Source organism: Pundamilia nyererei, unplaced genomic scaffold (genome assembly GCF_000239375.1).
Source record: "Pundamilia nyererei isolate P.nyererei 1_Seehausen unplaced genomic scaffold, PunNye1.0 scaffold00084, whole genome shotgun sequence".
In the NCBI taxonomy this organism is placed as follows: Eukaryota; Metazoa; Chordata; class Actinopteri; order Cichliformes; family Cichlidae; genus Pundamilia; species Pundamilia nyererei.
In genome coordinates, this window is record NW_005187485.1 from 540,143 (window position 1) to 566,051 (window position 25,909).

The 25,909-nt window shown below is 37.4% G+C and overlaps 2 protein-coding genes across 2 annotated transcripts in view; both read right to left on the reverse strand.

Annotated features, from left to right (window-relative positions):
* Positions 1-506: 506 nt before the first annotated feature.
* c4b (complement C4B (Chido/Rodgers blood group)) lies at positions 507-20,788 on the reverse strand. Its single transcript, XM_005738426.1, has 41 exons — positions 20,692-20,788; positions 20,251-20,428; positions 19,927-20,098; positions 19,746-19,816; positions 19,527-19,615; positions 19,366-19,448; positions 19,176-19,263; positions 18,199-18,316; positions 17,944-18,085; positions 16,926-17,038; positions 16,687-16,839; positions 16,436-16,603; positions 16,150-16,341; positions 15,459-15,602; positions 15,239-15,362; positions 14,837-14,908; positions 14,536-14,748; positions 14,314-14,425; positions 13,997-14,067; positions 13,772-13,911; positions 13,450-13,665; positions 13,311-13,365; positions 13,144-13,233; positions 12,852-13,058; positions 11,830-11,914; positions 11,461-11,656; positions 11,234-11,329; positions 10,678-10,840; positions 6,852-7,033; positions 6,564-6,722; positions 6,409-6,468; positions 6,246-6,336; positions 6,002-6,170; positions 5,791-5,875; positions 4,060-4,134; positions 3,885-3,987; positions 3,708-3,797; positions 1,408-1,506; positions 1,222-1,305; positions 948-1,080; positions 507-870 (listed from the first exon to the last, which is right to left on the reverse strand). The coding sequence occupies exons 1-41, from the start codon at positions 20,754-20,756 to the stop codon at positions 732-734; spliced, it is 5,085 nt and encodes a 1,694-aa protein (XP_005738483.1). The 5' UTR covers positions 20,757-20,788; the 3' UTR covers positions 507-731.
* A 4,101-nt stretch (positions 20,789-24,889) lies between these two features.
* Positions 24,890-25,909, reverse strand: part of LOC102209085 (putative GPI-anchored protein PB15E9.01c) — a 3,360-nt gene continuing 2,340 nt past the window's right edge. Inside the window, exons 4-5 of the mRNA XM_013912207.1 lie at positions 25,713-25,854; positions 24,890-25,629 (exon numbers count right to left, since the gene is read on the reverse strand). Coding sequence (XP_013767661.1) covers positions 25,265-25,629; positions 25,713-25,854 — 507 coding nt within the window. The 3' untranslated portion in view covers positions 24,890-25,264. The remainder of the gene's footprint in view (positions 25,630-25,712; positions 25,855-25,909) is intronic.

Here is a 25,909-nt window from a genome sequence, read left to right on the forward strand (position 1 = left end):
CTGAGTCATAAGCTTATACTATTTTGATTCATGGGTAGCTAGTGTTGAGAAAGATGGCATTACCTCTCTTTACATCTGAGAGAGGGTAAAAGGACTTAACATCCAGCCTTTTATGTTAAAAGTGTTACAGGGTGCTAAAACAGAGTTTATCTGTATGTGATTTTGCTAATAGTTAATAGGGTCTCTGTTTAAAAAGTCTTAATCTCTAATGCTATGATTATCACCCAGTAGGCAGACTGAGGTCAGATGGAGGCAGGAAGGATACACGCCCAGCTCTAACTGCCCTCCTGATGTTGATCCTGCTCCCTCTGATTGCGTGCTTGTCAGTGTAGCAGCAGCTCTCCTCTAAATCTGTGCGCTTGGTAACTAACTAATGAAAATTAGTGGCCTTTAATAGACCTCAAGAATCTGTTCATTTTTAATGGTAGAGTAACCTGTGATAAAACATAGGTTTTTACCTTTGCTGTTTCACAAAAGGTTAAAAAGGGAATGTCCAGAATTTAGACTTTTTGAATGCAGGATATTTTATTAAAGCAGTTTAGAAGGAGCAAAGGAAAAGCCAAATCACTAGATACATGCAGAACATACATGTGCAACTATGTGATGTGGCAGTAGAATAAGCCAAAAAGTAAAAGCAACAACAGAAACTCTTAACATCCATGCTAACTGTGTATCTGATGGGAAATTCATTTAACTGACTTGCATGAAAATGAAAATGAGAGCAGGTTGCTTCACTGTCTGCAGCCATCCACCTTGTACTCATCTACAAACTCATCAAACTCCTTGCAAACATATTTATTGACACTTTTACTACATTCTACAGAAGGCTTCTTTTCAACCCACGTGTTTGATTCCAGCAGATACTGCATCCTATAAAAAGAAAAAATGGTTGACCAGAGAATCATTTTATGAAAACACACTTTCCTTAATATCACTGACATACTCACATTCCACTTGAATCTTTTGTCGTGCCATCTTTGCCCATGATGAGATACTGTTTTTCCAAGTGTAATTTTCCTTTGCAGTGAACCCTCTTAGCAAACACTCGGACTGAGTTCTCACTCACTGACGCATCGTTATCTAGCAGAAGGATTAGACTCAATAAATTATATTCATTATAATCATAATATTTAAAGAAAGCTTTTTAATAAACATAATGAAACATACAATATAAGAGTCAGTTTTACAGCATCTTATAAGGCTTGTAGTTAGTTCACTTACTTGATCTGAGAACGTCAATTACAGAAGTAGTGTACAGCTCAAAGTTACTCTTCACAGAAATGCTGGTGACCTCAACAATGTACGCTGGAAAACAAAAAAAAAGGCTTAATATGATTAATATTTAAAAATCATGATAGCAAGCAGTTATTATGTGATGCAAATAAATGTTTTGTTTAGAATACACACCATAATCTACGATAGGGAAGAAGCAAGCATGTTGGACACGGTTAATCTTCCTAATTCTTCTTCTTCGATTGAATGTATCTTGTAGTTTATGACAAGGTCCTATAAAAACATGAATGAACATGAGTGAGTTTTCAATTATACATCAACCTAATAAGGCACTGGAATGCTTTTATTCACAAATACTTGTCAGAATGTGTACATATTAAGCTAATTGCTTTCAAACACTATCTAATATTCATTGGTAGATGTCATTCATTCCTTGTTTGCATGATAATCGATTACACAGCAGGGTGATTTTACAGTCATATGATGCATTTTGGGTTTAAATCAATATTTCTCATTCATAGACAACAGTAACATTCACGGACGGTTGATATATATTACTGCATATACTATATTACCAGTATAGTAAGTATTCATTTACCCATCCAAATCATTAAATTCAGGTGTTCTTCCATGGTCACAGGTATCTAAAATCAAGTACCTAAGCATGCTTCTGCAAACATTTGTGAACAAATGGTTCGCTCTCAGGAGCTCAGTGAATTCCAGCGTGGTACCATGATAGGATGCACCTGCCCTTGCAGCTAAATATTCCAGAGTCAAGTGTTGGTATTATAATTAAGTGGAAGCGATGGGAAACAACAGCAATTCAGCCACAAAGTGGTAGGGCAGTCAAATCACAGTGTGGGGTTGGCAGATTTTGAGGCACGAGCGCACAGAGGTCGCCAGATTTCTGCAGAGTCAGTACCTACAAACTTCATGTGGCCTTCAGGTTGGCATTTCTCAAGCTTCTCGTGCTCTTCCTCCCTGATGTAGCTATCACTTGGTATAGCTAGATCTAATGCTGCAGCCATCTTCCTCTGCTTCTCCACTACTACTTTGTCTGGCTGCTTAGCCATCACCAGTTTGTTAGTCTGATAGGATCTTAGCTTGGTTATCACATTTTGACCTCAGGTCTTACTCAGCACAAATGTTCCAGTACAGACACTTTGGTTATGATAATCCTGTTCAGAGAGGTGGCTGCGGGCTGCTTTTAGACCCACTAACCACTAAGCATCGTTGTTATGTGTTGCATCCTTCTCCCATATGTTTTTCTAGTTTTCCTTCATTTCCAGGCTGAGTGGGGCTGTTCTCATATTGTTCCCCTGCCACCTAGAGTACTCCTTGAATGGTTCAGTGGAGTATAGCTAGTTTATTCTCCTGCTTTCTATCTCTGTATTCTACCTCATCAAGGGGTGAGCCAAGGCTGGGATCCTTTTTTTGGCAGGCCTCGGATTACTTCTTAGATCCTTTGTCAGTTAACACTGTTCTGCAGTTGGCTAACTGACCTTTATCTTGACCTCTAGTCTCCTTATCCATACAGGGTACTGCTCCTTGTGGCCCTTTATCTTGTAGCCAAGTATCTGAAGGATAACTGTTGCTGTGATATAGATCACCTGGTTGATTTCAGTGATGGTCGCAGTAGGGATACTCTGTAACTCTGGATTAAATCTTATGGTAGATGTTCAGAGTTTTGGTATTCATTCATGGAGGGTCCAGCTTAGCCGGGATCTTCTCTTTCAGGTCAGTTGCTCTGGCTTTTAATGTACCTGTTTTTTCTTGATACCTGATCTCAGTGTGTGGGGATGATGATATCTCCCTCCTAACCTGATATCCTGATTCTCCCTTGCTATAGCATTTGTGTTGTATCTCATCAATCTCTAGTTGCAATAGCAGTTGCTTCTTGAAAATGTTGGAACACTGAGCTACCAGTGTTTTGAATGTTAGTCTAGATGAAGAATTCATCGGTCCCACATCCTCTTTCACTAGGGTTACATGTATAGTAGCGTTACAGCAGTTCTCTATTATCATCCCTTATCAACTTATGCTTTGTCCTAGTAGCCTAATTCTCATCAGTATACCCTGGTACCTCAACACCTGACGCACACCTTGTTAATCCTGGAGACATCCGAGCCACTATGGCTTTATTTATGTCTCGCTCATCTGATGTGGGTGTATTTAGGTGCACCCTTAATGAGCCCTGTGAAAAATTTCTTTCTTACATTAAATGAAAAAGGAGTTTCAACAGAGTCTGTGCAGCCCAATCACAAATATGGGCTAGTGGTCTGTGGCAAAAGCAGTTTAAAGAAAATTTCATCTAATTTTGAGTTATGCTTTACAAACAGCACTGATAATAAAATAAAGATTGTTTCAGCTGAGATAGTTACATTAATTTGACTGTTTCAGTGTTTTCCAGATTTAGATGTTTCAGTTTAGACAGAGGCCCTAATAAAGATTGAACAGTAAAAGTATTTTCCTACTTTCTGCGCATTGGCACACGTCCTCCGAACACAATGTGGAGACCATCTTGCTTCGTTGCGGTGCAGAATAGAACACAGTACACTTTCGATCTGCAGGAAAAACACAAATAGTCCTGATGATAAAATCCCTTCTTTCCTAACAAATACATACAGAAATTTCTGAAATGAAAATCTTACTTGGTTCATAATAATCATAGAACGAGACTGGAGCAGGCTGTAGAAGACCAACCGGTACCTGCTGTGTAGCTTCAAAACTAATACATTCCTCAGATTTAAAAAGCTAGAGAGATTAAAAAAATGTTTCAGTGTTGGCCAAGTACAATTATTGTATATAATTTGAATTCAGCAGTACCTCATTGAAGTAGAGCAGAACTTTTCCAAAAGACTCCTCAAAATGGGAAATGTATTGCTCAGATGGCTCCATTAGCTGAAGAAGACAAGAATTAATTGATTCTACGTTATAGCAAAAAGGAAGTTTCTGAAGTTTACCTTTGATTTCCTTTTATTCCTTTGTATTTTATCTATTCATGTCCATGTGTGTTATCTTTCCATTTAGTTATTTCCCTTCCTTTTTCCTTCCCCAGCTGAAAATAATGTGCCGGGAGTCCAGTGTTCTCACCGGTTCTAGTGAGCCTCGACCTCCCAGTGGGGCAACAGACTTTTGCAAATATGTGATGTCTTGATTAATCAAGCAGATATTTGAAGTTTACACAGCTACATTCTCGCCTGAAAATATCTTAAAGGTTTAGTTTGTGAACCAGAAAGAGTAATATTAAAACTAAGTAGCTGCCGCCATTGTTAGAAACTGGAATTGGTTGGGCGCGCTATGAATTCTGGGATAGGTTGGGCCACAAAGGATACACCCAACCAATCTTTCAAATCAGGGAAAATGAAGGACGCATTTGTCTGCCCCATTTGGTGCATCCTTCGAATTGGGATGGCCTTCGTCGCCTGGCTGTGACGTAATCGGCCTAGGAATTGGGACACAGCTAATATATGGTCTTTTGTTTGATCATATGAAGCTTTTCTCCTTCTCTAACAAGCATCAATGAGAAACCTTGATTCTTACAGAATGGAACTTCATTCCTTGCTTCTTTTTTCTGCTAGCTGTAAGATATTTCAAAGCAATTTTATGGCTATAGGCCTAAAGAAGCTTTGTTCTTGTTGATTGTCAGTTTAAAAATAAGTGTATTTGGAGTTTTGAAATCTGTGTTTATACTGCCTGTGTCCAAATGCAGCTAAAAAGGCTAAAACGTTACTACATGCCAGACAAAATGATTTAAACACCTTGATTCACAGAAGCACAGAATATTAAACATATCCAGGTGTTACCATTTGTTCCTAAAGTACAAGTGGTACTGATAAAAAATGACACAAGAAATATATCACATGACGCAAACACATGATACCTCTTTCATGTGAACATGATGGCATGATGATCATAGCTTGTTATACGTCACACCCCAGTCACCCTCTATTTGAACTTTTGTTAAGTTCATGCATGTCTTTGCATTCTCTACTGAGCTACAGTTTTTACTTCCTGCTTTAGTTTGATAGTCCTTTGTCTCTCCTGCTTTGTATTTAGGTTTACTTTCCAAGTTTTCTTGTTGCTTAATAGCTGTGGTACACTCGTGTTTCCACTCCTCTCTAATTGCCCTGTTGTGTCTGAGTGTACTTAAAGTGTTTTACTGTTGTTTGTGTTTTACTGTTGTGTTCACTACATGTTCTATGCTAGTTTTAGTTTATTTGGAGTTTGCTATCAACCAAAAAGGTTAACTTTTTGCTTACATCTGTTTACCTGTAGAGTCTGCTTCTGGGCCCTCACTCCTCCAAAATATGACATTATTTGTCTGAACTTTTGCTGTTTATAATTATTGGACTTTAAGTATTCATTGACTGCAGGACTGATTTGTGCCCTAATAATAATGGCTTGTTTTATTATGTGCCCTTTATTTCCTTTGATGTCAGCATCCAGATGTGACACCCAGGACCACAGGTGACTAAAACAGATGTGGTCCTCCCTTGCTCCTGCTGAGCAAGCAAGGGAGACAGTGATGAAGAGTAAGAAAAGACACCCACTAACCCTCTCCAAAGTTTTAGTTTCAGCCTTAAATCCACTCAGTAATGTGATGTCAGCAATGGCCATTCCTGTAAGATTGCTCTTCTGCCTATGGCCACGGAAAGGAAAAGAGATGTTCTGAGATGGCTCAGGAGTTGTGGACTTTTTATTGCAGAGTTCTTTCTTTTGTGTATATTAATAAATAATAAAAGTGATGTGGATTTTTTTAACTAACCTGACACAGACAGTGTAGGTAACAGCCTCTTTTGTACTTAAGTTGTTATCAACAGTTCTCCTGTATCGGGTGTGAGCATCAGACCCCTCAATGGCTGTTCGTCCCAGGTCTTCCTGGTCTTGTTTCGCATCATCGTAGTCATAGTATTCATAATTTTCTAATATCGGAGCTAGATAGGCAAAGATTAATGTAAGTGTATGCCTTTTATCAGTAGTTGTGATTTGTTAGCATTTACAAATCTCACCAGTGTACTTCACTTTCCCCTCCACTCTGACACTGATAGACACCTGGTCACATTCATCCTTGGGTTCCAATAAATGGTAAGCCTTAACAATCTACAAGGGACATTTAGAGTCAATTATAGATCTGATTCATAATATAAAAACAAAGAAGTGAATCCAACATACTTTAAACTTAATTTCTCCTTTTCCAGTCAGATTTGCAGTGATTTTGTTCCCTGTAAATTTCTAGAACAACAGACACAAAAAAATGTATTTAGAAAAAAATTCAGAATGGGATTTAATCTTATATAGATATGTCTGAGTGCATTGTTTTATGATACCTTCAAGTCAGTTTCCACTCTTTCCTTCTTATTTTCCAGTTGAAGTGTTACAATTTCATTCCTTGTTGGGGATGTGAACTCTGCTTTCATTCTTGTTTCAGAACTGGCAGATTTCTTTAGCTCATACTCCGCGAGGGCTTCCAGGGCCACGAGGGTATCCTGGGAATGGTAAGAACTTATTAATATAATATTTAATATCTCTACTCTGATGGTGAATATATGATGTCAGACAAAAAGGGAAACAGGAGCTCCATTCAAAGATGTACTCTTTGGCTCTAGCCTAATCACCTGTGTTGACTTGAAGCCTCCATAATAGTTTTCTTGGGAGTTTAACCAGCAGGCTATTTCATCAGCCTCTTTCACATGCCCAAGCTGAACTGCAGTTAGGAGAGCATAGGCTGTTGTCTCTACTGTGATAGCATCCACCTTTTGGTTATCATCAGATGGCCAGAAAGAACAGCCATCTTTCCCTGGTAATTAAAGATGCATAAACAAATAAATCAAATAACAGCAAAGAGTAATGTAATTATTAAACAATATAATGCTAAGTGATCCTTCTTTCCAGATATCCCAACTTTTCTCAGTTGATCATCCATTATTAGCAATATCGAGAAATTCAATTTAAATTACAGATAGCAACAGTGGATTGTACACCGATCACCCAGACTTTGTGCATTGAAGGTAAGTCCAGTCCAATCGAGTTCTCAGTGTTGGTGTTGTTCCTACATAATCATAATAATTTTGTTCCAGAGTAAACATTGGAACTGACCATTGACATTGTTTAAGCATTTAGCCAAGAAGTTAGTGTAACCTAGCTGAGAAAATTCTTTTATTTTTCAAATTTCTTTCTTTCTCCCTTTTATTTGTATCATTGCATTTTCACACTTTTACTTGGAAAAAAATACTTGTTTTGAAAAGAGGTGCAATCCTCTCTCTAATTTTATTTTCCTGCTTCACAGATCGCGATGGGTGATACTAGTTTAGAAGCAATGCTCGTCCCGCCTTCCAAGCAGGAGGATCACCATCACGTATTAGCTAGGTCTTTTGCACTTTGAGAAGTAAACAAGACAGGCTGCAGACAGTCCATGCTGAACTATTGGGGTCTTCTTGTTGATAGGAGCATGAGCTAGAGAGACCGGGTGACTGTGTGCCTTGCTATGTTCGCCCTGATACCTCATCTTGTATTTATTTTGGTGTCTAAAAAGCAGCTTGAACTGATTCCTGGATTTTCTCCGGATGGAGATGGTGAGCTGGTGCCCAGACTGAACTGAACCCTTGTTAAAGAACTTAATTCTTTTCTACTGAAAAACACCAAAGTGGTAACAAAACAATAACAGAACTGAAATTAAAAGCAATCTTGACTTGACTAATAGAACTTTGTTTTTTTTTGGTTTGTTTGCTTTGTTATGACAGCTTATTACTTGGTATTGTTGAAATTGTAAATTGTATCTTTTGTGTATCTTTTTCACTTGCATTCACCTCAGTTCCTGTTGTAATCCTGTCAAGCCTAGTCACTGGTCTATACTTTTGGCTACTTTTGGCTAGACTACTTAGCATGAGTCAGGGGTTACCTTAGCAAGGCAACGCAAGGCAAGTTTATTTATATAGCTCAATTCAACAACAAGGTGATTCAAAGTGCTTTAGAGAGACATTAAAAAATAAAAAGCATGATTTAAAATTGATTAAAAAAACTGTAGATAAAATCAGAACAATAGATAAAATCAGTAGTTAAAATATAAGTTTTGAAATTTAAGCTTAAAAGTGTGGATTTGGTGCTTTATTCAAATGCAGCTGAGAACAGGTGAGTCTTCAACCTGGATTTAAATAAACCGAGTGTTTCAGCTGATCTGAGGCTTTCTGGGAGTTTGTTCCAGATATAAGGAGCATAAAAGCTGAATGCAGCTTCTCCGTGTCTGGTTCTGACTCTGGGAACTGATAAAAGACCGGATCCAGATGACCTGAGGGATCTGGAAGGTTCATACTGGGTCAGGAGGTCACTGATGTATTTTGGTCCTAAACCATTCAGAGCTTTATAGACCAGCATCAGAACTTTAAAGTCTATCCTCCGACGGACAGGCAGCCAGTGTAAAGACCTCAGAGCTGGACTGATGTGGTCCACTTTTTTGGTCTTAGTGAGGACTCGAGCAGCAGAGTTCTGAATGAACTGTAGATGTCTGACTGATTTTTTAGGTAGACCTGTAAAGATGCTGTTACAGTAGTCAAGCCTACTAAAGATGAATACATGGACTGGTTTTTCCAGGTCCTGTTGAGACATCAGATCTTTTATCCTTGATAAAAAAACTTGAAACTGCTTTTTCAATGATCTTACTTAAAAATGGGAGATTTGAGATCGGCCTGTAGTTGTTCATTTGTGTCTTGTCAAGATTGTCCTTTTTCAGTATAGGTTTAATTACAGTTTTTAGTGGTTCTGGAAACACACCTGACATTAAAGAAAAGTTGACGATCTGTAACAGGTCTGACTCCAAAGTCTTTGAGACCTTTTTGAAAAAACTTGTTGGCAGGACATCTAAACAGCAAGAGGAGGAGTTCAGTTGACCTAAGATGTCCTCCAGGTCTTTGCTGTTAATAGGGTGAAACTTTTTCATGGTGTTTAAACAGTTTTTCGGTGGACACAGTACATATCCTGGATCTGCTGTTGATGTACCAATTGCTTGTCTAATCTTTTGGATTTTGTCTGTGAAGAATTTGGCGAAGTCATTGCAGGCCATGGTCGAATGAAGTTCAGCTGCCACTGGCACAGGAGGGTTTGTTAGCCTGTCAACTGTAGAAAATAAGACTCGAGCATTATGACTGTTTTTAGTGATGATGTCAGAGAAGTAGGACCTCCTTTCACTCCTCAGTTGTGAATTATAATTGTGAAGTTTCTCTTTATAGATGTCATAATGAACCTGGAGGTTTGTTTTTCTCCTTCTGCGCTCATATTTCCTACACTCTCTTTTTTCATTTTTCACCAGTGTGGAGTTTCTCCAGGGAGACTTTTTCCTTCCAGAGATAACCTTCACCTTAATGGGAGCAATAGTGTCCATTACATTTAACATTTTAGCATTGAAGCTATTGACGAGCTCATTGACTGAACCTCTGGACAGGCCAGGTGTTAAGGGGAAGACCTGGTTAAAGATCTCACTACTGTCTTCAGTTATACACCGTTTTGTGATCACTGCTGTTGATATATTTGTGTGGGCTGAAATTTTACTTTCAAAGAAAACACAGTAATGATCAGACAGGCCCACATCAGACACAGTAACCTTTGAAATGCTCAGGCCTTTGGAGATCAGTAGGTCAAGAGTGTGTCCTCTATTATGTGTGGCCTCTGTTACATGCTGAGAAAAAGAAACACAACTTTGGATGGGGCCTTCAGCTGTAAAGCCACATATTCAAAAGACTGAAAACTTCCAGGAGACAGCAACCCCCCCCCCTCCCCCTCCCCTCCTCTCCTGCTCACCCTGGCCTCACTGATAAAACTGTAGTTAGGAGGGGTCGTCTCGATGAGAACAGCTCCACTGTTACTTTGGTCCAACCAAGTTTCAGTTAAAAACAGTTATCATTAATTAAAAATGTTTTCCCAGCTAAAGATCTAACATTTAATAAAGCCAACTTAAGTGTTTTAGAGTGTTTGGGAGCAGTCTGTGGCACACAAGGTATGTTTACTATATTTAAAGATCTTTTAGAGTGCCGCTCTCTGTGTTTTGACCAGGCCACATCTCCTTCTGTCACCTAAAAGTACAGAAATTTGAAAACCTTCTAGGTCCCAGCTTCTCCTGGGAAAAGAAGCAAAGCATTTAAAGAGCAAAGAGAGGAAGCGTCCACACTCACAAAAGGGGGAGGAGCAAGCCTAAAGTTGGCTAACACCAAACCTAACTTGATCATTTATTTATTTTACTATATAACTTATTAAATAAATCACTTGAAATGCTTACCATTTGTTCCAGAAAAGAGTTCTACATAATGAAGGGAATTTGTTTTTCTTTTTTCCCATATTTCAAAGCAATGACATCACAACAATATGGCTGGTTAGTTGCAATTTTGATCCCAGACTAACATTATTATGGTGATACAGAAACAGCCCTTACATAAGAATATCAGATACACCTACTTTTAACAGCCCCTGCTTTAAGTTTTGCCCATGTACGTGAATGATCTGTTCCTTCTGGCAGGCACACAGAGAGGCAATAGGCTGTAATGGCAATGGCATAGGGATGCTGAAGCTCCGCTAGGTGTGATAGGAGATATGATGTCGATCTCAAAATACTTGCTTCCTAGCGGCAGAATAAAGAATAAGTGAAAAAAAAATTAAAAGTTCCAATGCAAATTATTAATTGCCATTTATAAGAGAAACATCATAATCATACAAACATGTTGTACTGGGAGATATTACTATTTAAAATAAATGTTATCATTCCAACTTTTGATGACGTTCTGCTTTCTTCATTTTTCTGATCAATAGTGTTTGAAATTTGATCATAAAATAAACTTCTGTTAAGCGTATTTTTGTATTTGATGAGTGATCAGAGTTATGAGCTATGAGGATTCATCCTCAGTGCAACTTGACTCTTGATATTTTAATTAGCTTTTGAGATGATTGACTACGTTGTCCCACTGTCACTGCTAATAACAGTTAGCACAGACAGTAGGTTCAAATATCAACTTACCACATCATTTCGCACTTCAAGCTGGAGGAATTCAAGGGACCGGTACAATGCAATAGTCATAAACGCAGTCATGGATGCATCTTGGTTTTTGCCTTTCTACATTAAACACACAGAAACAGTAGTGTGCATTCAATGGTATGTACTTCAAATTTATCTATAAAAATCTGATACTGGGTTTACATATAGGCCAACATGCAGACCATGTTTTAACTTTTGAGAGAAGTTACCAGGACTCCTCTGTGTATCACAGGATTTGGATCACTGAACGACCCATCCTGAGTATTCTGTATTTTGAGCAGGTATTTGACTGGTTTCCTGATATTTATTTCTGGCACAACTTTATTAATTCGACCCTGTAGTCCAAAAACAGCTGTTTGGCGTTGTGCCACCAATGAAAATATTTTCACTACAAGGGCAGTCACCCTGAGGACAAAAGAAGATAAACAAGTGAAAAGAGCATATGGAAAAGTTTGTTTAATAGTCGTACAGAGTAAAAATGAAGAAAATTTGTTTTTATGTGACACTGTGACAGTAACAACCAAAAAACAACAAAAATTGAAGAAGTAATAATAATAGTGGCAATAACAAATACTCACCAATTACTGCTGTGTGGCATTGTATAGAATGAGCCATAAGATCCATCAGCTTTGGTTCCCCATTTTGTCATAACCCACGTATAGCCTGATTAAATATATATATATGTATGTATATAATATTTACAACATAACTGCTTTTTCAGTTACACCAGACAACATATTCAATCGACCAGCCCAACCTAATTTTCAGTGCCACAGATCAATATTATATATATTATTTGTTATTTTTAATGGAAATTGAAGAAGAGAACATTTGAAAAAAAAATAAAAAAAGAAGAACTGGTTGAGAACCAGTTACACCAAAATAGTTGATTTATAGGGTTTAAAAGACAGAGTTCTTCACCTGATCCAGTGAAAGGATGCAGCACAATATTAATTGTGTTTGTGTCACATCATAAGTCTTGTTACGTAATTAATTTATTCAGTTAATAAATGTTTCAGGGGTTGTGGCAGGAAATGTCATCCAATTGCTTCACAATACGGGGCGCTAACAAGAGTATATGTAGTGGATTTTTTCCTCATGGTGTATCTATAAAAGTAAAATTCGTTCTACTTTATAAGCCTACTTTAGAGAGGAACACCTATAATAGGGAGATGTGTAGTCTCTCATTGAGTCTTGTTTACGCTGGGGGTGACATTACAAATATGTTGCTGTTGCAACAGAGAAACCAATAACATAATGAAGAAAAACTTAATCCAGCTAAAAAGTACTAATTCACATTTGGAGAATGGCCACTAGTACAGCCTCGTGATGTTTTCTCTGTATGTATTATTGTAGCGTCTACCTTACAATATAAAGCATCTTGAGATGTGAGGTGCATGAGATGAGGTGCCTTATAAATAAATAAAATTGAAATTGAGTTCCTTTCTTTTTTTTTTTCTTTTTTTTAAAGTATTTTTTAAAGACAAAGAATGGATTCAAGAGATAAGCCAAAAATATTAGAAATTACAATTACAAACATCCTCAATAAATAATAAAGATGTAGTTATACAAGGAATTAACTGTTCTGGTGTGTACCTACCATGCTCAATTTTATTAAGAGCATCATCTCTGCTTCCAGGAGGCAGCTCAAGCCACTGATTGCTCAAGTCAAGGTACCGGACAGCTAGAACTGTGGGAGCCAGTTTTGACATTGTCTGCTCTAAACATCCAGTTGGCAAAACGATCATCTTAGCAATTTTTTCAGGAGAAAGAAGTTTTCGTGCAAATGAACTGCCAAATCCCTTCCCTGTTAGATGAGAACACTGGAAAGTTAAGAGTCCAGCTATTTACGAACGTTTGTGAGTTGTATGTCTGTGTCTCTCAGTGTCTACCTTCTACTGAAACAAATATATTGGAGCTGGAGTCAGGGACTGTGTCATCTGGTAAGGATCCATCAATGATCAAGGTCTTTGAGCTTCTCCCTATCATAACAAAAGTAAGCTGATATAAAGATAACATCTGACATGAAGGTTTTACTGAGAAATACCGAATCACTCACCATCTAAATTGAGGACTATGGTTTCTTCTTCTTCTCTCTTTTCAAATCCTTCCATCTATAACATAAGATGCCTTGGTTTGGATTGTAAATTACTATAAAAAACATTTCATAGAACGATAAACTAATGCATTTCACTCACCTGCACATTCAAAGTTTTTTCTATTGCATCTATTCCGAAGCTATTCTCCATATCATAGAGACGTATTTTGATGGGTATTGGACCAGCGACCATGGGCACAGCAGAGAAGGAGACAAACTGAGAGGATTGGGGTGCAAGAGTAATGTTAACGTAAGATGAGGTGGTGGCTGAACCAGGAGAGCAAAGCCCTTCAGTTTGTTCCATGTGCACTGCCACCTGTGAACATGCAGGTGTCCAAGAAGACAAAAAAATCTTTACTTATTACACACAAAGTAGTTACTGTTTCCAGTGACATTCAGCGCTGATGTTGAGGTTAATCTACCTGCAGTTCGGAGTCATCATAGTTGTAAATAACAGGTGAAACCGACAGCTGCTCAAATTTTTTCACAAATGAGGGCAGTCTCAGAGACACAAATGACCTCTTAAAGGCTCTGATCTCAACTGGCTTAACGACACAGAAACCTGAGTGAATAGAAATAAGTTGCAGTTAAGGAGCTCCTGTCAAAAATATCTGTGATGTGTTTATAAAGCACAGAGTTATTATTACCGGTGGATGGAGATAATGTGACAACCTGAATCTCCCATGTGGTGATGGAATCAGGAAGGAGCAATGAGTAACTACAAGAGTTTTTGATGAAGAGAAATCAAATTAAATCAAATCAATCAGACAAATGACACAGTTTATACGGGGGTTCAAAGATAAGCTGCTTAAGTGAAATAATCACACTCACAGTATTCCCAGCAACACCAATAAAGATGAGTACATAGACAAAGCTACTGCATAGTGTAATTACGCATCTAACCACTGTATTTGACTGGAAATGGAAAAAATGAAATATGTTTATTAACATTAAAAATGCTTACGTTCTTTTGTTGGTGACTTCAAATTCCACAAATTCAAAGCTTGGGGGAAAATATCTTCGAATGTATTGAGACGTGTCCAAGAAGAAGTCTTCGATATCATCAGCGGTTGCACCTGAAAACAAAACAAAACAAAAAGATAAACAAACAAAAGTTCATAGTCAAACTTTAATAACCCATTAAAAGCTACTGAAGTTGATCTTTAAAGTGTCATTTTTATCTCACTCCTGCCAAATCCTTTTTGGAGTTCTTCTTGGATCATTTTTTGTCTTAGACGCTCGGCTTCAAGGCAGCACCTTAAAAAGACTTCAGCACAAGTTGGATTTTTTTTCACTAGAAGGACCCGATCTGCTCTTTCCCGACAAGTTCGCTCCATTGGGATTCGAGAAAATCCATGAACACAACACTCTTGCAGGCTTTCCTCTGTGTAGTTCAGTTCTAAAGGGAATGAGAAAAGACAAATGATGCACTTTCAGGAGGTATTTTTGTTATAAGACTAACATTTTCAATACCAGAATCCTCTTACTTAAGGTCATCATTTCCTGTTCAAGGTCCACTGAGCGTCTTTGTCGCACAGATGGTGAAGCACAGCCAAAGTCTGAATGCAACAGAAAAAATAAATATATATATATATATATAAAATTAACAGTAACAGTCAGCATACCTCATACATTTGCTCAACAGTAGCTTTATTTTAACTTTCAGCTTTTGTCTATTTAAAAAATCCTTGTTGCTTTTTAAGGTCAACAGGGCCCATATTACAAGAACAACACAATAGTGGTGTGTAATCAGCACTTCCTAAGACTTTTTTGAACCCATATTTTGGATAACTGTCTATTCCAGCAGACAACCATTTATTTGACACCAAATATAAAACACAAACGCTTTTCATTTAGTATTTTCATTTCAATGTTAATTTTTCTCTTACCCTTTCTCCATACAGACAGATCGTTAGATACAGCAGCCAAGCCAGCGTCTAACAGAACTGATGCTGAGTCAGGTCCTCCACCATAAGAACAACCCAGATCATATGAGTTCATAGTAGAGAATACCTGACAATTGAGAAGAAAAGCTTAGACTTACTACTATGATTACCTATAAATGACAAAAAATACCATAAGTATGAAAGTAGTGTGTAAGACTGTAACCTGTTTGGGTGTGAGTTTATTGTCAGCATTGAGAGCGTAGAAGGCCTTATCCACAGCCAGCAAAGCCACTTTTGCTCTGTTCCCATGTAGATCAAAGTCTATCTTTGATTGTGTTTTAGGTGCAAATGGACCTTTGGGTTGAACCTAAATTAAGACATTTAAGATATACAAGGATTTTCATTATTTTATGTTCAGTCAAGGAAAATTCAAATAGTACTTCTAAAACCAAAATCAAATAAATCTATCAATATAAATACATGTAGACAGGGGTAAATCTAAATTATTTAAATATATGCTATGTTTGTACACTTCCATTAGTTAAATATTTGTATGTAATGTCACTTCCTGTGTGTGTGTGTGTGTGTGTGTGTGTGTGTGTGTGTGTGTGTGTGTGTGTGTGTGTGTGTGTGTGTGTTGGAGTGGGGGGTGTTATATGATGATCTAAATGATCATTGGAACAATTTATTAACCCCTTAAAAATAAGAGGAAATTACATAGATAAACTAATATTCATAGGACATATTACAGTGTCCTGCAATGTTCTTGTCCAAATACTTATGGAAGTTATAGGTTAACAAACACTAAAAAAGGATCCAAATTAATGAGAATGAACAGATTTAAGTGCACACATTTGAAATAGTTTTGCTTTCTCTGCTCGTGCTGCACTTTTTTATCTGTTCTGTTTACTTACCTTGACATTTAGCTCACATTCATCCCTGACATCTACCCACACTGAATCAGCTATGACGTGACCGTTAGTGTTGTGATAGTAGCCAATCACACGGAAAGATGGAACCATATTATGTGTTATCTGCAGTCGGTGTTTAGCTGATATACCAAGTAGGAGTGAGCCGGTGTTTACTACAATTCCCCGGCTTAAGACCTGAAACAAAGACAATTAAAACGTGTTTAATCAAGACAAAATGCTGCTCCTTTATGAGAATACACAATATTGCATTTAGTCAGATATTTCTGACCATGTAGTGTATATATCCACTGCGTGGGCTGTTGATGGTGTTGAATGTTATGGTAAGGAATTCATTCACAGAGTAGATCCTGCTGGTAAAAGTCATGTAAAGGTAGCTGTCATGTTGAGAGGAAGCACGTCGTATTATTTTTCTCTCTCGTAATCCATTTGTAGAAACCTGTTGGAGGCAGATGAACAAACAGTTAAAACTGGAATCAAATCTGTTAAACACCACCTTTGAATAAGGTTGGGGATACTAACTTCAACTGTAATATCAGCTTTATCATGAACATTAAAAGTATTGAACAGTGCCCCGTCTTGATCAGTGGTGCCTTCCCAAGGCCGTGATGTTGGTAGATTAATATTTACTGGCACACCAACTGCTGGAGAGCCATCTGGCAGACGCACGAGCACCTATATGAAAAACAAAGAAAAGTGTTATATTAAAGATCATTACAGTAATTTGTGTAACTATTCCCATGTGTTAGTTTCAGACATACCACCATGTCCAGTGGATATCCAGGAATAAAATGAGATCGAGTTCGAGAGAGATCTATCGTGTATTTGTGGGCGAAGATTCGCAGGTAAACTTCTGCCTCTTGTATTTCACCACCTAGGCCAAAGAATTTACACAGTATTATCAAGAAAAATAAAAGGTTGCGTAATATTTCTCCATGTCTTTGGCACATTGCAGTGGGTTTCTCTTTAGGTTTTAGTTGTATTAATATTAACTGCATTATCAGTCATATTGTAGTGTAAGTTCTGTCAATTAAATTAAAATTTCCATATAAAGTAATATATAGTGTTTGCACAGTAGGACAGTCTACTTCCACTAAGTTTCAGTAATTTAATAGTTTCATGAGATTATATTCCATCTACCCATTTTTATAACTGCTTTTGCAGTTGTAATGAAAATGGATGGGTGAAACTAGGGTAATGCAGAGACTGTACCACTCCCAGCTGACATATAGGTGAGACAGCGGGAAACATCTGGTGGTAACAGTATAACTTCTAGAGGGTAGAAAGTTTCTAAAATCTTGTTTACATCAGAGTCTGCAACTATTTTTTTCTCAAAACATAACTGCTCAAATACATTTCCAGAGGGTTACCCACATGGTGAGACTGACTTCAAAAAGGACAATGTTTGAATGATTTCAACACTGTCATATCTGCAGCTGTTGGTCTACTACTGTCCTTGTATGTTTTTCAAGATGCTTTATTTATTTAATTATATCTTGCTTTACTGTGACTATTGTACATTGTAATTCCCAAACTACAGTATACTAAAGTAAAAGAGAAGCAGTATTTAGATTGGCTCGTATGTCCTGTGTATGTATCCCGTGTTTAAATTGACAATGAAAAATATTCGAATCTTTCACTCTAACATATTGTATGTGTAGGGTGTACTTACCTATTTACCTATATATGCATGCCTACAAAGAACATTACTGATCAAGTAACAACAATAAAACTACAGTTGAATAATTACAAACGGATGAATGTAAATATCTCCTTTACTTTGTATGTTGGTAACAAACACTCTCAAATAGAGTTGATCTCCATTTTCCTGCATCTTAGAGACAGTTGTGCTCAGCTGGTTCTGAAGTTTTGCATTTGTCTCATTTAACCAAAGAGAAACCTTTGCATTTCCATCTTTGACCTGCAACAAACAGTAAAGCTTTAAAAAAATGCAACAATGCTGATTTACATTATGTTACTGATTTTAAAATTAGCAGGATTTTTGAATTTTGAATGGACTGTCTACATCCTCACCGAACCAGTCAGCTCTAGACCCTTGATAAAAGTGGTTTTCTGATCACTTGAGCCATGTTTTTTTACAACTCCAATTTGGCAGTGATAAGCTCCTTTAACTTTTTCACCATGTGTGTACCTAAAGAAGAAAAGCAAAGAAAGAAAGAAGGAAATATGATAGTAACATGTACACTTGAAGCATTCCTACAACTACCATATCTACAATTTTAACTGATTATCAATTAAGCAGAGGTCTTGGGTCTGGGTAATTGGTCACACAGGGTACAGATTTCCAGCTGAGCCTCGTTCAGGTCAGCTGCTGTCACCCTCAGCACATTCAGCGCAGTAGTTATTCTTGGGGCTTGGTACTCAGTCTTGAAGGTCGGGGATGATATCTCCTCCCTGACCTGACTGTTGTACCTCATCAGTTTCTATTTGTGATAGAAGTTGCTTTAGAACGGCATGTTGTAAAATCCTGTTGGGTCTCAGAGAATCCACAGGCCCCACATCCTCTTCATGTAACCCCTTCCACTGGGATTACTTGCAGCTCCCTATTCTCAATCACAAGAGACTCCACCCATCCTGCATCTCACCTGTTTGACCTACTGTCCTCTGGGAGGCGCTACAGGTCAATCCAAACCAGTACCAACAGACTCAGGAATGGTTTCTATCCACAGGTGATCTCCATCCATACTGACCACATACACACAACCCAAACTCAAACATCAATAACTGTGACAAGCATACAACACACACACACACATGACAATGTGCAATATTACAGAACTCACTTTTAAAATGTTCATATTTTGTTTTTTTAGATTTGTTTTTATTGTATTTATTCATACATGCTACAACAGGGAGGTGTTTCTAATTTCGCTGAACATCCTATGTTTAATGACAGGATATGGGATCTGACTATTTTCAAGGTTTTTCTTTAATTTGTAAAGAAAGCTTATCAGCAGAGTTATTTTAACGGAAAGAAAATAAGTACTTACATTGCTGAGATGGTGAATTGAAGCTCTTCATCAGTCAACAAAATGTATCTCTGATCCATTGCGATGTTCACATCAAAGCTTGGTAAAACTAGAGTTTTTTAACAATAAACAATTTTTCCAAGTCAACATATACTTTCTGTGAATTTTAAGAACAATATAAACTGTGTGAATCAGTTTATAGTAAACTTACTAAATTTCTGAACTTTGAACTCTCTGAAGGCAGCATTTGCTTCATCATTCTCATAGTGTGCAGTAATCTTCCACGTACCCGTTCTTTACGAACAACAAAGTACAGTAAGCGTCAAAGTTGCTTGACATCTTCACTTTTATTTGAAATTTGTTGTAACCTACCGAGAGATTTCAGGTATGGGGAATGAGTCTTGATGTATTCCTCCCTTTGCAATCTTCATGATTTTCAGTATTTTATTTCCAGCAGCATTCTGTCATAGAGTGACCAAAACACAGACCAAGACAAGAAGGCAGGAAAATTGTATGTCTCTGTCTTTCAAAGTTATATTTCCAAAGATATATTTATAAAGAAAATATATAATATTAATAATTATAACTCACAATTACTGATATGTGGACAGGTTCCTCATGAGGCCTCATCGTGTGGTCAAGAGTGAAGATTCTGTACTTCACTAAAAGAACGATAACATAAAAGGAATATAAAATGTCTTTTTTTTAAAGGTTCACCGTTAGGTAAAGTCTGTAGAATTGCTTCATTTATTTTTTTTAACTTTGTTTTTACCTCTGTCTGTTGGGTTATAAATTGGCTGAGCTGTCTGAATGAAGATGTAGCCCCTGTGTTTTGACACCAGAACCCTTGTTAACTTCCTGTTGGGTGTGAAGGATTGGCTCTCTGCCACGAGCATAACGTAAGAAGGAAATTGAGGCAATCTTAACAAAGAATCCATGTTTAGCTGTAAAGACATAAATTATAAAGTTAGGGTAAAGTGGGTAGTTGCTACTCTGTTCTGTCTAAGCAACTTGAGGCAACTGTTGTTGTGATTTGGTGCTATATAAATAAAATTGAAATGTCTGTATTGTTTATTTTCTGGTGAAGTTTGCATACCTTGAGCTTAACTAGTTCTGTCTTCTCTCTGCATGAAGCATTTCCCTTCTCAGACAAAATAGTATTAGAAACCTCATCCTCCAGGTAGAGACTAACAGGTCTGTTACAAGTTTCCATCTGGACAAATACTTTCTCATTAACACCCACATGAAACACATTTGGGGCTGAGATGATGAATCTGCACACAAAAATGAAAGATAGCGTTTGCTGCATCATTCATTAATCTATTTCCCATTAAATGATTTTTCGATAACTATGCAATCTGCAGTGCTGCATGTTCAGTATTATCTACAACATGAACTCAAGTTGAGTCTTAGGAAAGATATATGGGAATACTAATACATGTAATTTATTTAATCTATAATGTCAATCGTCTATATAACAATCATAAATGAGTCAACATCGCATTAAAACATCACATTTAGTTCTTCCTAAATTTACCTGTTTTGCGCTGAACACTCCACGATCCATATTAGGAGCTGTATCACAAAAATGTGGCACCTCATCGCGCTGCTTTGATTTCTTTGCCTGCTTTGACACAGACTTTAGATTAACTGAGGTTTTGTTAGTCATCCACCCCTGTATTTCACAACATTTGGATCTTATCACTGCCCTCCCCCTGGTTTGTTTTTCCAGCTTGAGCTGAAAAAACATCTATTGCATCTTAAAGTGATAAAACTACATGACACTCAAGACATAATATGATAACAGTTTAATACTACTAGATGTAGCATGTGTCCTGATGTGCGCAGATGTGTAACGTACATGTGATTTCCATAGTGTGAACATTTTGGTGTTAAAAATATACTTAATCTGTACAGATTTACATAAAACATAGATTTTAATTTTGCATATTACAATAGACCCTCAGGCCAACATTTCTGAGCGCAAGATGTTTAATTTAAAAAAATCCTTTTTATATCCCTGCTTGGCTTGCTGCCTGGAAAGTGTTTATTCCTTTCTTTCACAATGTGTAACCATCTCAGTTCAAGCCAGATTTCCCACATGTGATTTACAAGAAATCAAGTTCCCCCTCCCATACCTGTCACACTAAACAAATGGTTTATAAATGATTTACAAATAATCAGTTATGTTCATCATTATTCTTGGTAACAGCAGCTTCTTTTCTTTGAGCAAATCAGAGTATTTTTAATCTACTATTAATAATAACTAAAGTGTCCCATTTAACACTGTACATGATCCATATTTGTGTATTGATCGTTCCCCTTTAAACAGCCAGTCTTTTGCAAATTGAGTGGCTCTGGTAATAATGATAAAGACTGAGATGATATCTAAAACTTTCTTTTTCTACACAAACAGCTTGATAAAAGAAAATATTTCATTCATTATATATTTTCTAAGTCAGCAAAGCACATTGTGACATTTTATGTTAAACATCATTATTATAGTTATTAGATCAATTTAAGCTTAAAACATACGAACAATGGAATTAAATTAAAAGTTCAACTTAACATTAATGCAGCATTATATTCACTCGCACAAATGACTCTTGTGGAAATATAAACACAAACATCCATGTAAATATTGAATACCTTAATTCCGATTAAATTTGTCAGGTTAGCATAATGTTCTCCTAAAAACAAATTATTAACACAGACTTCTATGCAGAATTGTAAAAGAAAAGAAAAAGTAAACCCCACAATAATTACATGATATGCCACAGTCCTGCCTCTGAAGACTTAACTGAAATTACCAAAAGTGACTTTAATTTGAGAACCAAGTTCTTGTGGTTGTTATAACTCTAAATAAAAATGCCAATAAAGTTCAAATATAACATGACTATCACTTGAACCATTATAGCAAATGCCTTAATGGTCCACTTGAAAAAGTAAATCTTTTGGGCATTTTTTGGCCTTTAGAGTTCATTATTTGTTTTCACTTGCTCTAACTATACATGCCATGACTGGTTAACTTCGTGAGATGGAGAGTCATCCAGAACAGAGCAGGAGAACAGTTACCATGAAGTCAAGTCTTTGGACAGTCAGTTAATTCCTCTGTTGACTTCTGCGCTTTTGCAGGAGGTAGAGAATGAGAGTTGGGAGCATGATGTCCAGCCACAACTCCTGGATATGGATATTAAATACAAGAATTGCGTTTGGACAATCAACACCAGACTCCCTGTCAAGTTTTGGTAGAACAGTCACAGCAACCTTTAGGCTTGGGATTCAGTCCTGCAGTGGATGGTTTGATAAAATACCCTGGAAGATTAATTGAAACACATAGAAAAATAGCTATGATAAAATGTGCAGAGTTCTTTCAAAAATTTGTAGCCTGTCAGCAGACTGATAATTAAAATATAAGCCATGGGTAGAAATGTGGTATTGAACTCTCAAATGCTTCAAAAATGTTTAAATATTCATTTTTTTAAAAATCTGTGAACCAGCTTATTAATGAGTTAAAGTGAAAAAATTAATTATTCCAATACTTACATAATGCACCATCAACAATATAGTAATTATAGTCCCAGAGAAGTTGTTATTAATCATGTATCCATATGCACATGGAACATTAAGCTATTTTTTCTTACTTTTTGAGGGTGTTTTTAATAAATATTTCTAAGTCCGCTTTCCTCTGCATCCATCTTCCACTACTTCTCGTTCATTTTGCCTGTCCCTTGTCCCCCTCTCTCTCTCTTCACTGATGTCCATCTCATTTCATGCAGGAGTGAGGTTACCTAAGAGACTGGGCTTCAATGAAGAAAATCTCCTTTTCTACAATTAACTGTGAAAGTGACAGAAGGGTGGGATCTGCATAGGGCTCCACACTAACATAAGGTATGGAGAGAGAGGAAAGATAGGGCAGTCAAAGGCAGGTAGTAAGACATGAAGACGTGAAATTTTCTTAAATTTGAATATCAAAAATATTACCCAAATTGAAGTGTGTTTGCTGACCACATCTATGGATGAATTTTGGATAAACCTTGCACTACTTTGCAGAGATTGCATTGATTAATTGCAATGTTTAGTTGCTATTTTAGATTTATTGAACATTATATGTATAGTTTTTAGACTAAATCACTAGATATATTTTTTGTTGTGTTACTTTCCACACACTCAGATTGCTTTGTAAGTTTCACATCTCACACTTGAATTGGGATTAGGCCAAATTAGGTTGCATTGCACTGATCGCAGTGGAAATGCATCATGTTTCACCATAATCTCTTAAAATTCAGAGGGAGTGACCAGTGGTTTAGGATGGAGAGATTTGCACAAAAGGGTGTGGCGTGGGAATGTTGCCAAAGGTCAGGAGTGAGGGTGAAAGGTCAGGGGTCAGAGCCAGCTGGACAGCACACAAGAGGAGATGAGGGTGAGAAAAGGAGGGGAGGGAGTAGTCCACAGACTGATTGACTGACTGCGCCCTATTGGAACATTAACATTGAACTGATGGGAGACTCACTGACCAATGGCTGATCAGGGAAAACCTGTGACACACTTGTGTAATGATCCGTAGAATTGAGAAGTGACATGATTTTCATCTTGGATGCAAAAGCAGTTATAAAAGATATAGCAGTGAATTTCAAGCTGCTATTTACTGACTTTATGGAGTTATTGAAATCCACACTGCAAATGTTCTTAGATACTAATAAAACATAAACCAGTGCTAACATTCTAGAAAGGTATTAGAAAATGTGATATTTGCAAATGAATGCATGTTTTCTATAATTTAGTAGTTTAGCTGCTCATCGTGGTGCATGCCTAATATCACTATTTGATTTTTAATGTTTTTTAATTGACAGCAGATATAATAAATTATAGTATCAAGCACAAGATATTTCCTGTGTTGTATGGTTTCATTTGTGATATCAAGGAGCTATATAAGGAGATATAATCATTTATAAATTGATAAAGAATAACACAGGTATTTGGAGGGATTATTTATTTACTTAAAAAAATAAGACATTTTGTTATGTATATAAAAACAGATAAACATACAAAACATACTATTTTGTATCAACTTCTTTGACATATGCAATTCTGCAATAGATAAAATTTATATACAGTTTATCATATTGAATAAGGCTTCATCATGTCCTGCTTCCATGGTTTATCAATTCTCTGTGTACCTCAAGGGTAAAGGAAGGAGGGTGAACGTCTGTATTGCAGATCTTCTGAGTGGCCAGCGAATGTCAGGTCAGTGAGTGCAGCAGGCAGCATGGATCAGGGCCATACTGGGTTGACAAACTCGCGGCCCCAGCCAAGGGGGTCAACATGCAAATAGTAACCCCAAGTTGAAAGGCACATAGATGATCAATTTTCCCACATTTTTCCTGCTGCCCATAAATGTGAATGTGCACGCCTATAAAGCAGAAACATTTTTTCTTTTGGGCGAGTGGGCGATCGTGGCTCAAGCCTTGTAATCGGAAAGTTGACGGTTCGAGCCCCGGCTTGGACAGTCTCGGTCATTGTGTCCTTGGGGAAGACACTTCACCCGTTGCCTACTGGTGGTGGTCAGAGGGCCTGGTGTCCAGCAGCCTCGCCTCTGTCAGTGCACCCCAGGGTGGCTGTGGCTACAATGTAGCTTGCCATCACCAGTGTGTGAATGGGTGGATGACTGGATGTGTAAAGCGCTTTGAGGTCCTTAGGGACTAGTAAAGCGCTATACAAATACAGGCCATTTACCATTTACTTTTTTTTCCTCTTGTTCGGCCGGCTGGGTGAGGGATTAAACGATGCCTGCTCTTGTAAATGACACATGTAGAAAATGTCATATTCATTAAATGCAAAGATTAAAAAACATTTTCATATCTATTTAAATTCAATATTAACAACAGAGGAGGCAGCTGTATTTCAACAGAGATATGATGTCATAACTTAGCATTGAAACAATCAGGATCACGGCCCCCAAGGTTCACTGGATTGATGGTGTAACTGAACACAGCATGAATTTTAAACCAAGGGGTGCACATGTCAGTATAGGAAAATGTGTTAATTTTTTCATACAGCACAATGAAAATGTTAACATTTGCATTACATTAAGAGGCACTGGCCCTCATTCATCCAGCACATGTGTTGCAGATAAAATTCAGTTTTTCTGTCTCGGGCAAACCTACCCACTGCTGCCCCCCAGTGGCCTCCATGGCACCACTAACAGCACTGCCATAATCCCTTTGAGGTCCTTCTCCTGGTAACCAGTTCTGGTAACAGCTAGACGTTGACCTAATCCAGAACCAAAAATTAAATTGAACAGTGTAGCGTAGACCCAGCCACACATAGGATGATGTAGCATTCTTTGCCTTTTGAGCAACCTGGTCCTGTATGTTTTTGGTCTTAATGTCAACAAGATCAAAATAATGTTTCCTGCAGTAACTCAGAGCTTCAATCCATGTCATGTTTTCTTGAATTAATATCATGTTTCCTTCTGGAAGAAAACGTGAAGAGAATTACTTAATTGCATAATTTGTAATGCAAAAAAAAATCAAAGATGTGAAATTTTAAACATACCTGGGTGCAAATTTTGACTGATTACACTGGCCGTTACGATTGAGGAATGTGTGGTGTTCTGGACTGAAGTCCTTATGTATGCTGTAGTGTTCTGGACTGAAGTCCTTATGTATGCTGTAGTGTTTGGGGTTGAAGTCCCTATGTATGCTGTAGTGTTTGGGGTTGAAGTCTCTATGTATGCTGTAGTGTTTGGGGTT

Bases quoted from the DNA above. Each gene is read 5' to 3' on its own strand.
- c4b (XM_005738426.1), bottom strand. From the start codon at position 20,756: ATGAGGTGCCACATTTTTGTGATACAGCTCCTAATATGGATCGTGGAG. The intron at 20,429-20,691 runs GTAAATTTAGGA...TTTTGTGTGCAG, and splicing joins GAGTGTTCAGCGCAAAACAG to ATTCATCATCTCAGCCCCAA. The intron at 13,912-13,996 runs GTAATAATAACT...CTATTCACTCAG, and splicing joins CACATTATCTCCATCCACCG to GTTTCTGTGTCGTTAAGCCA.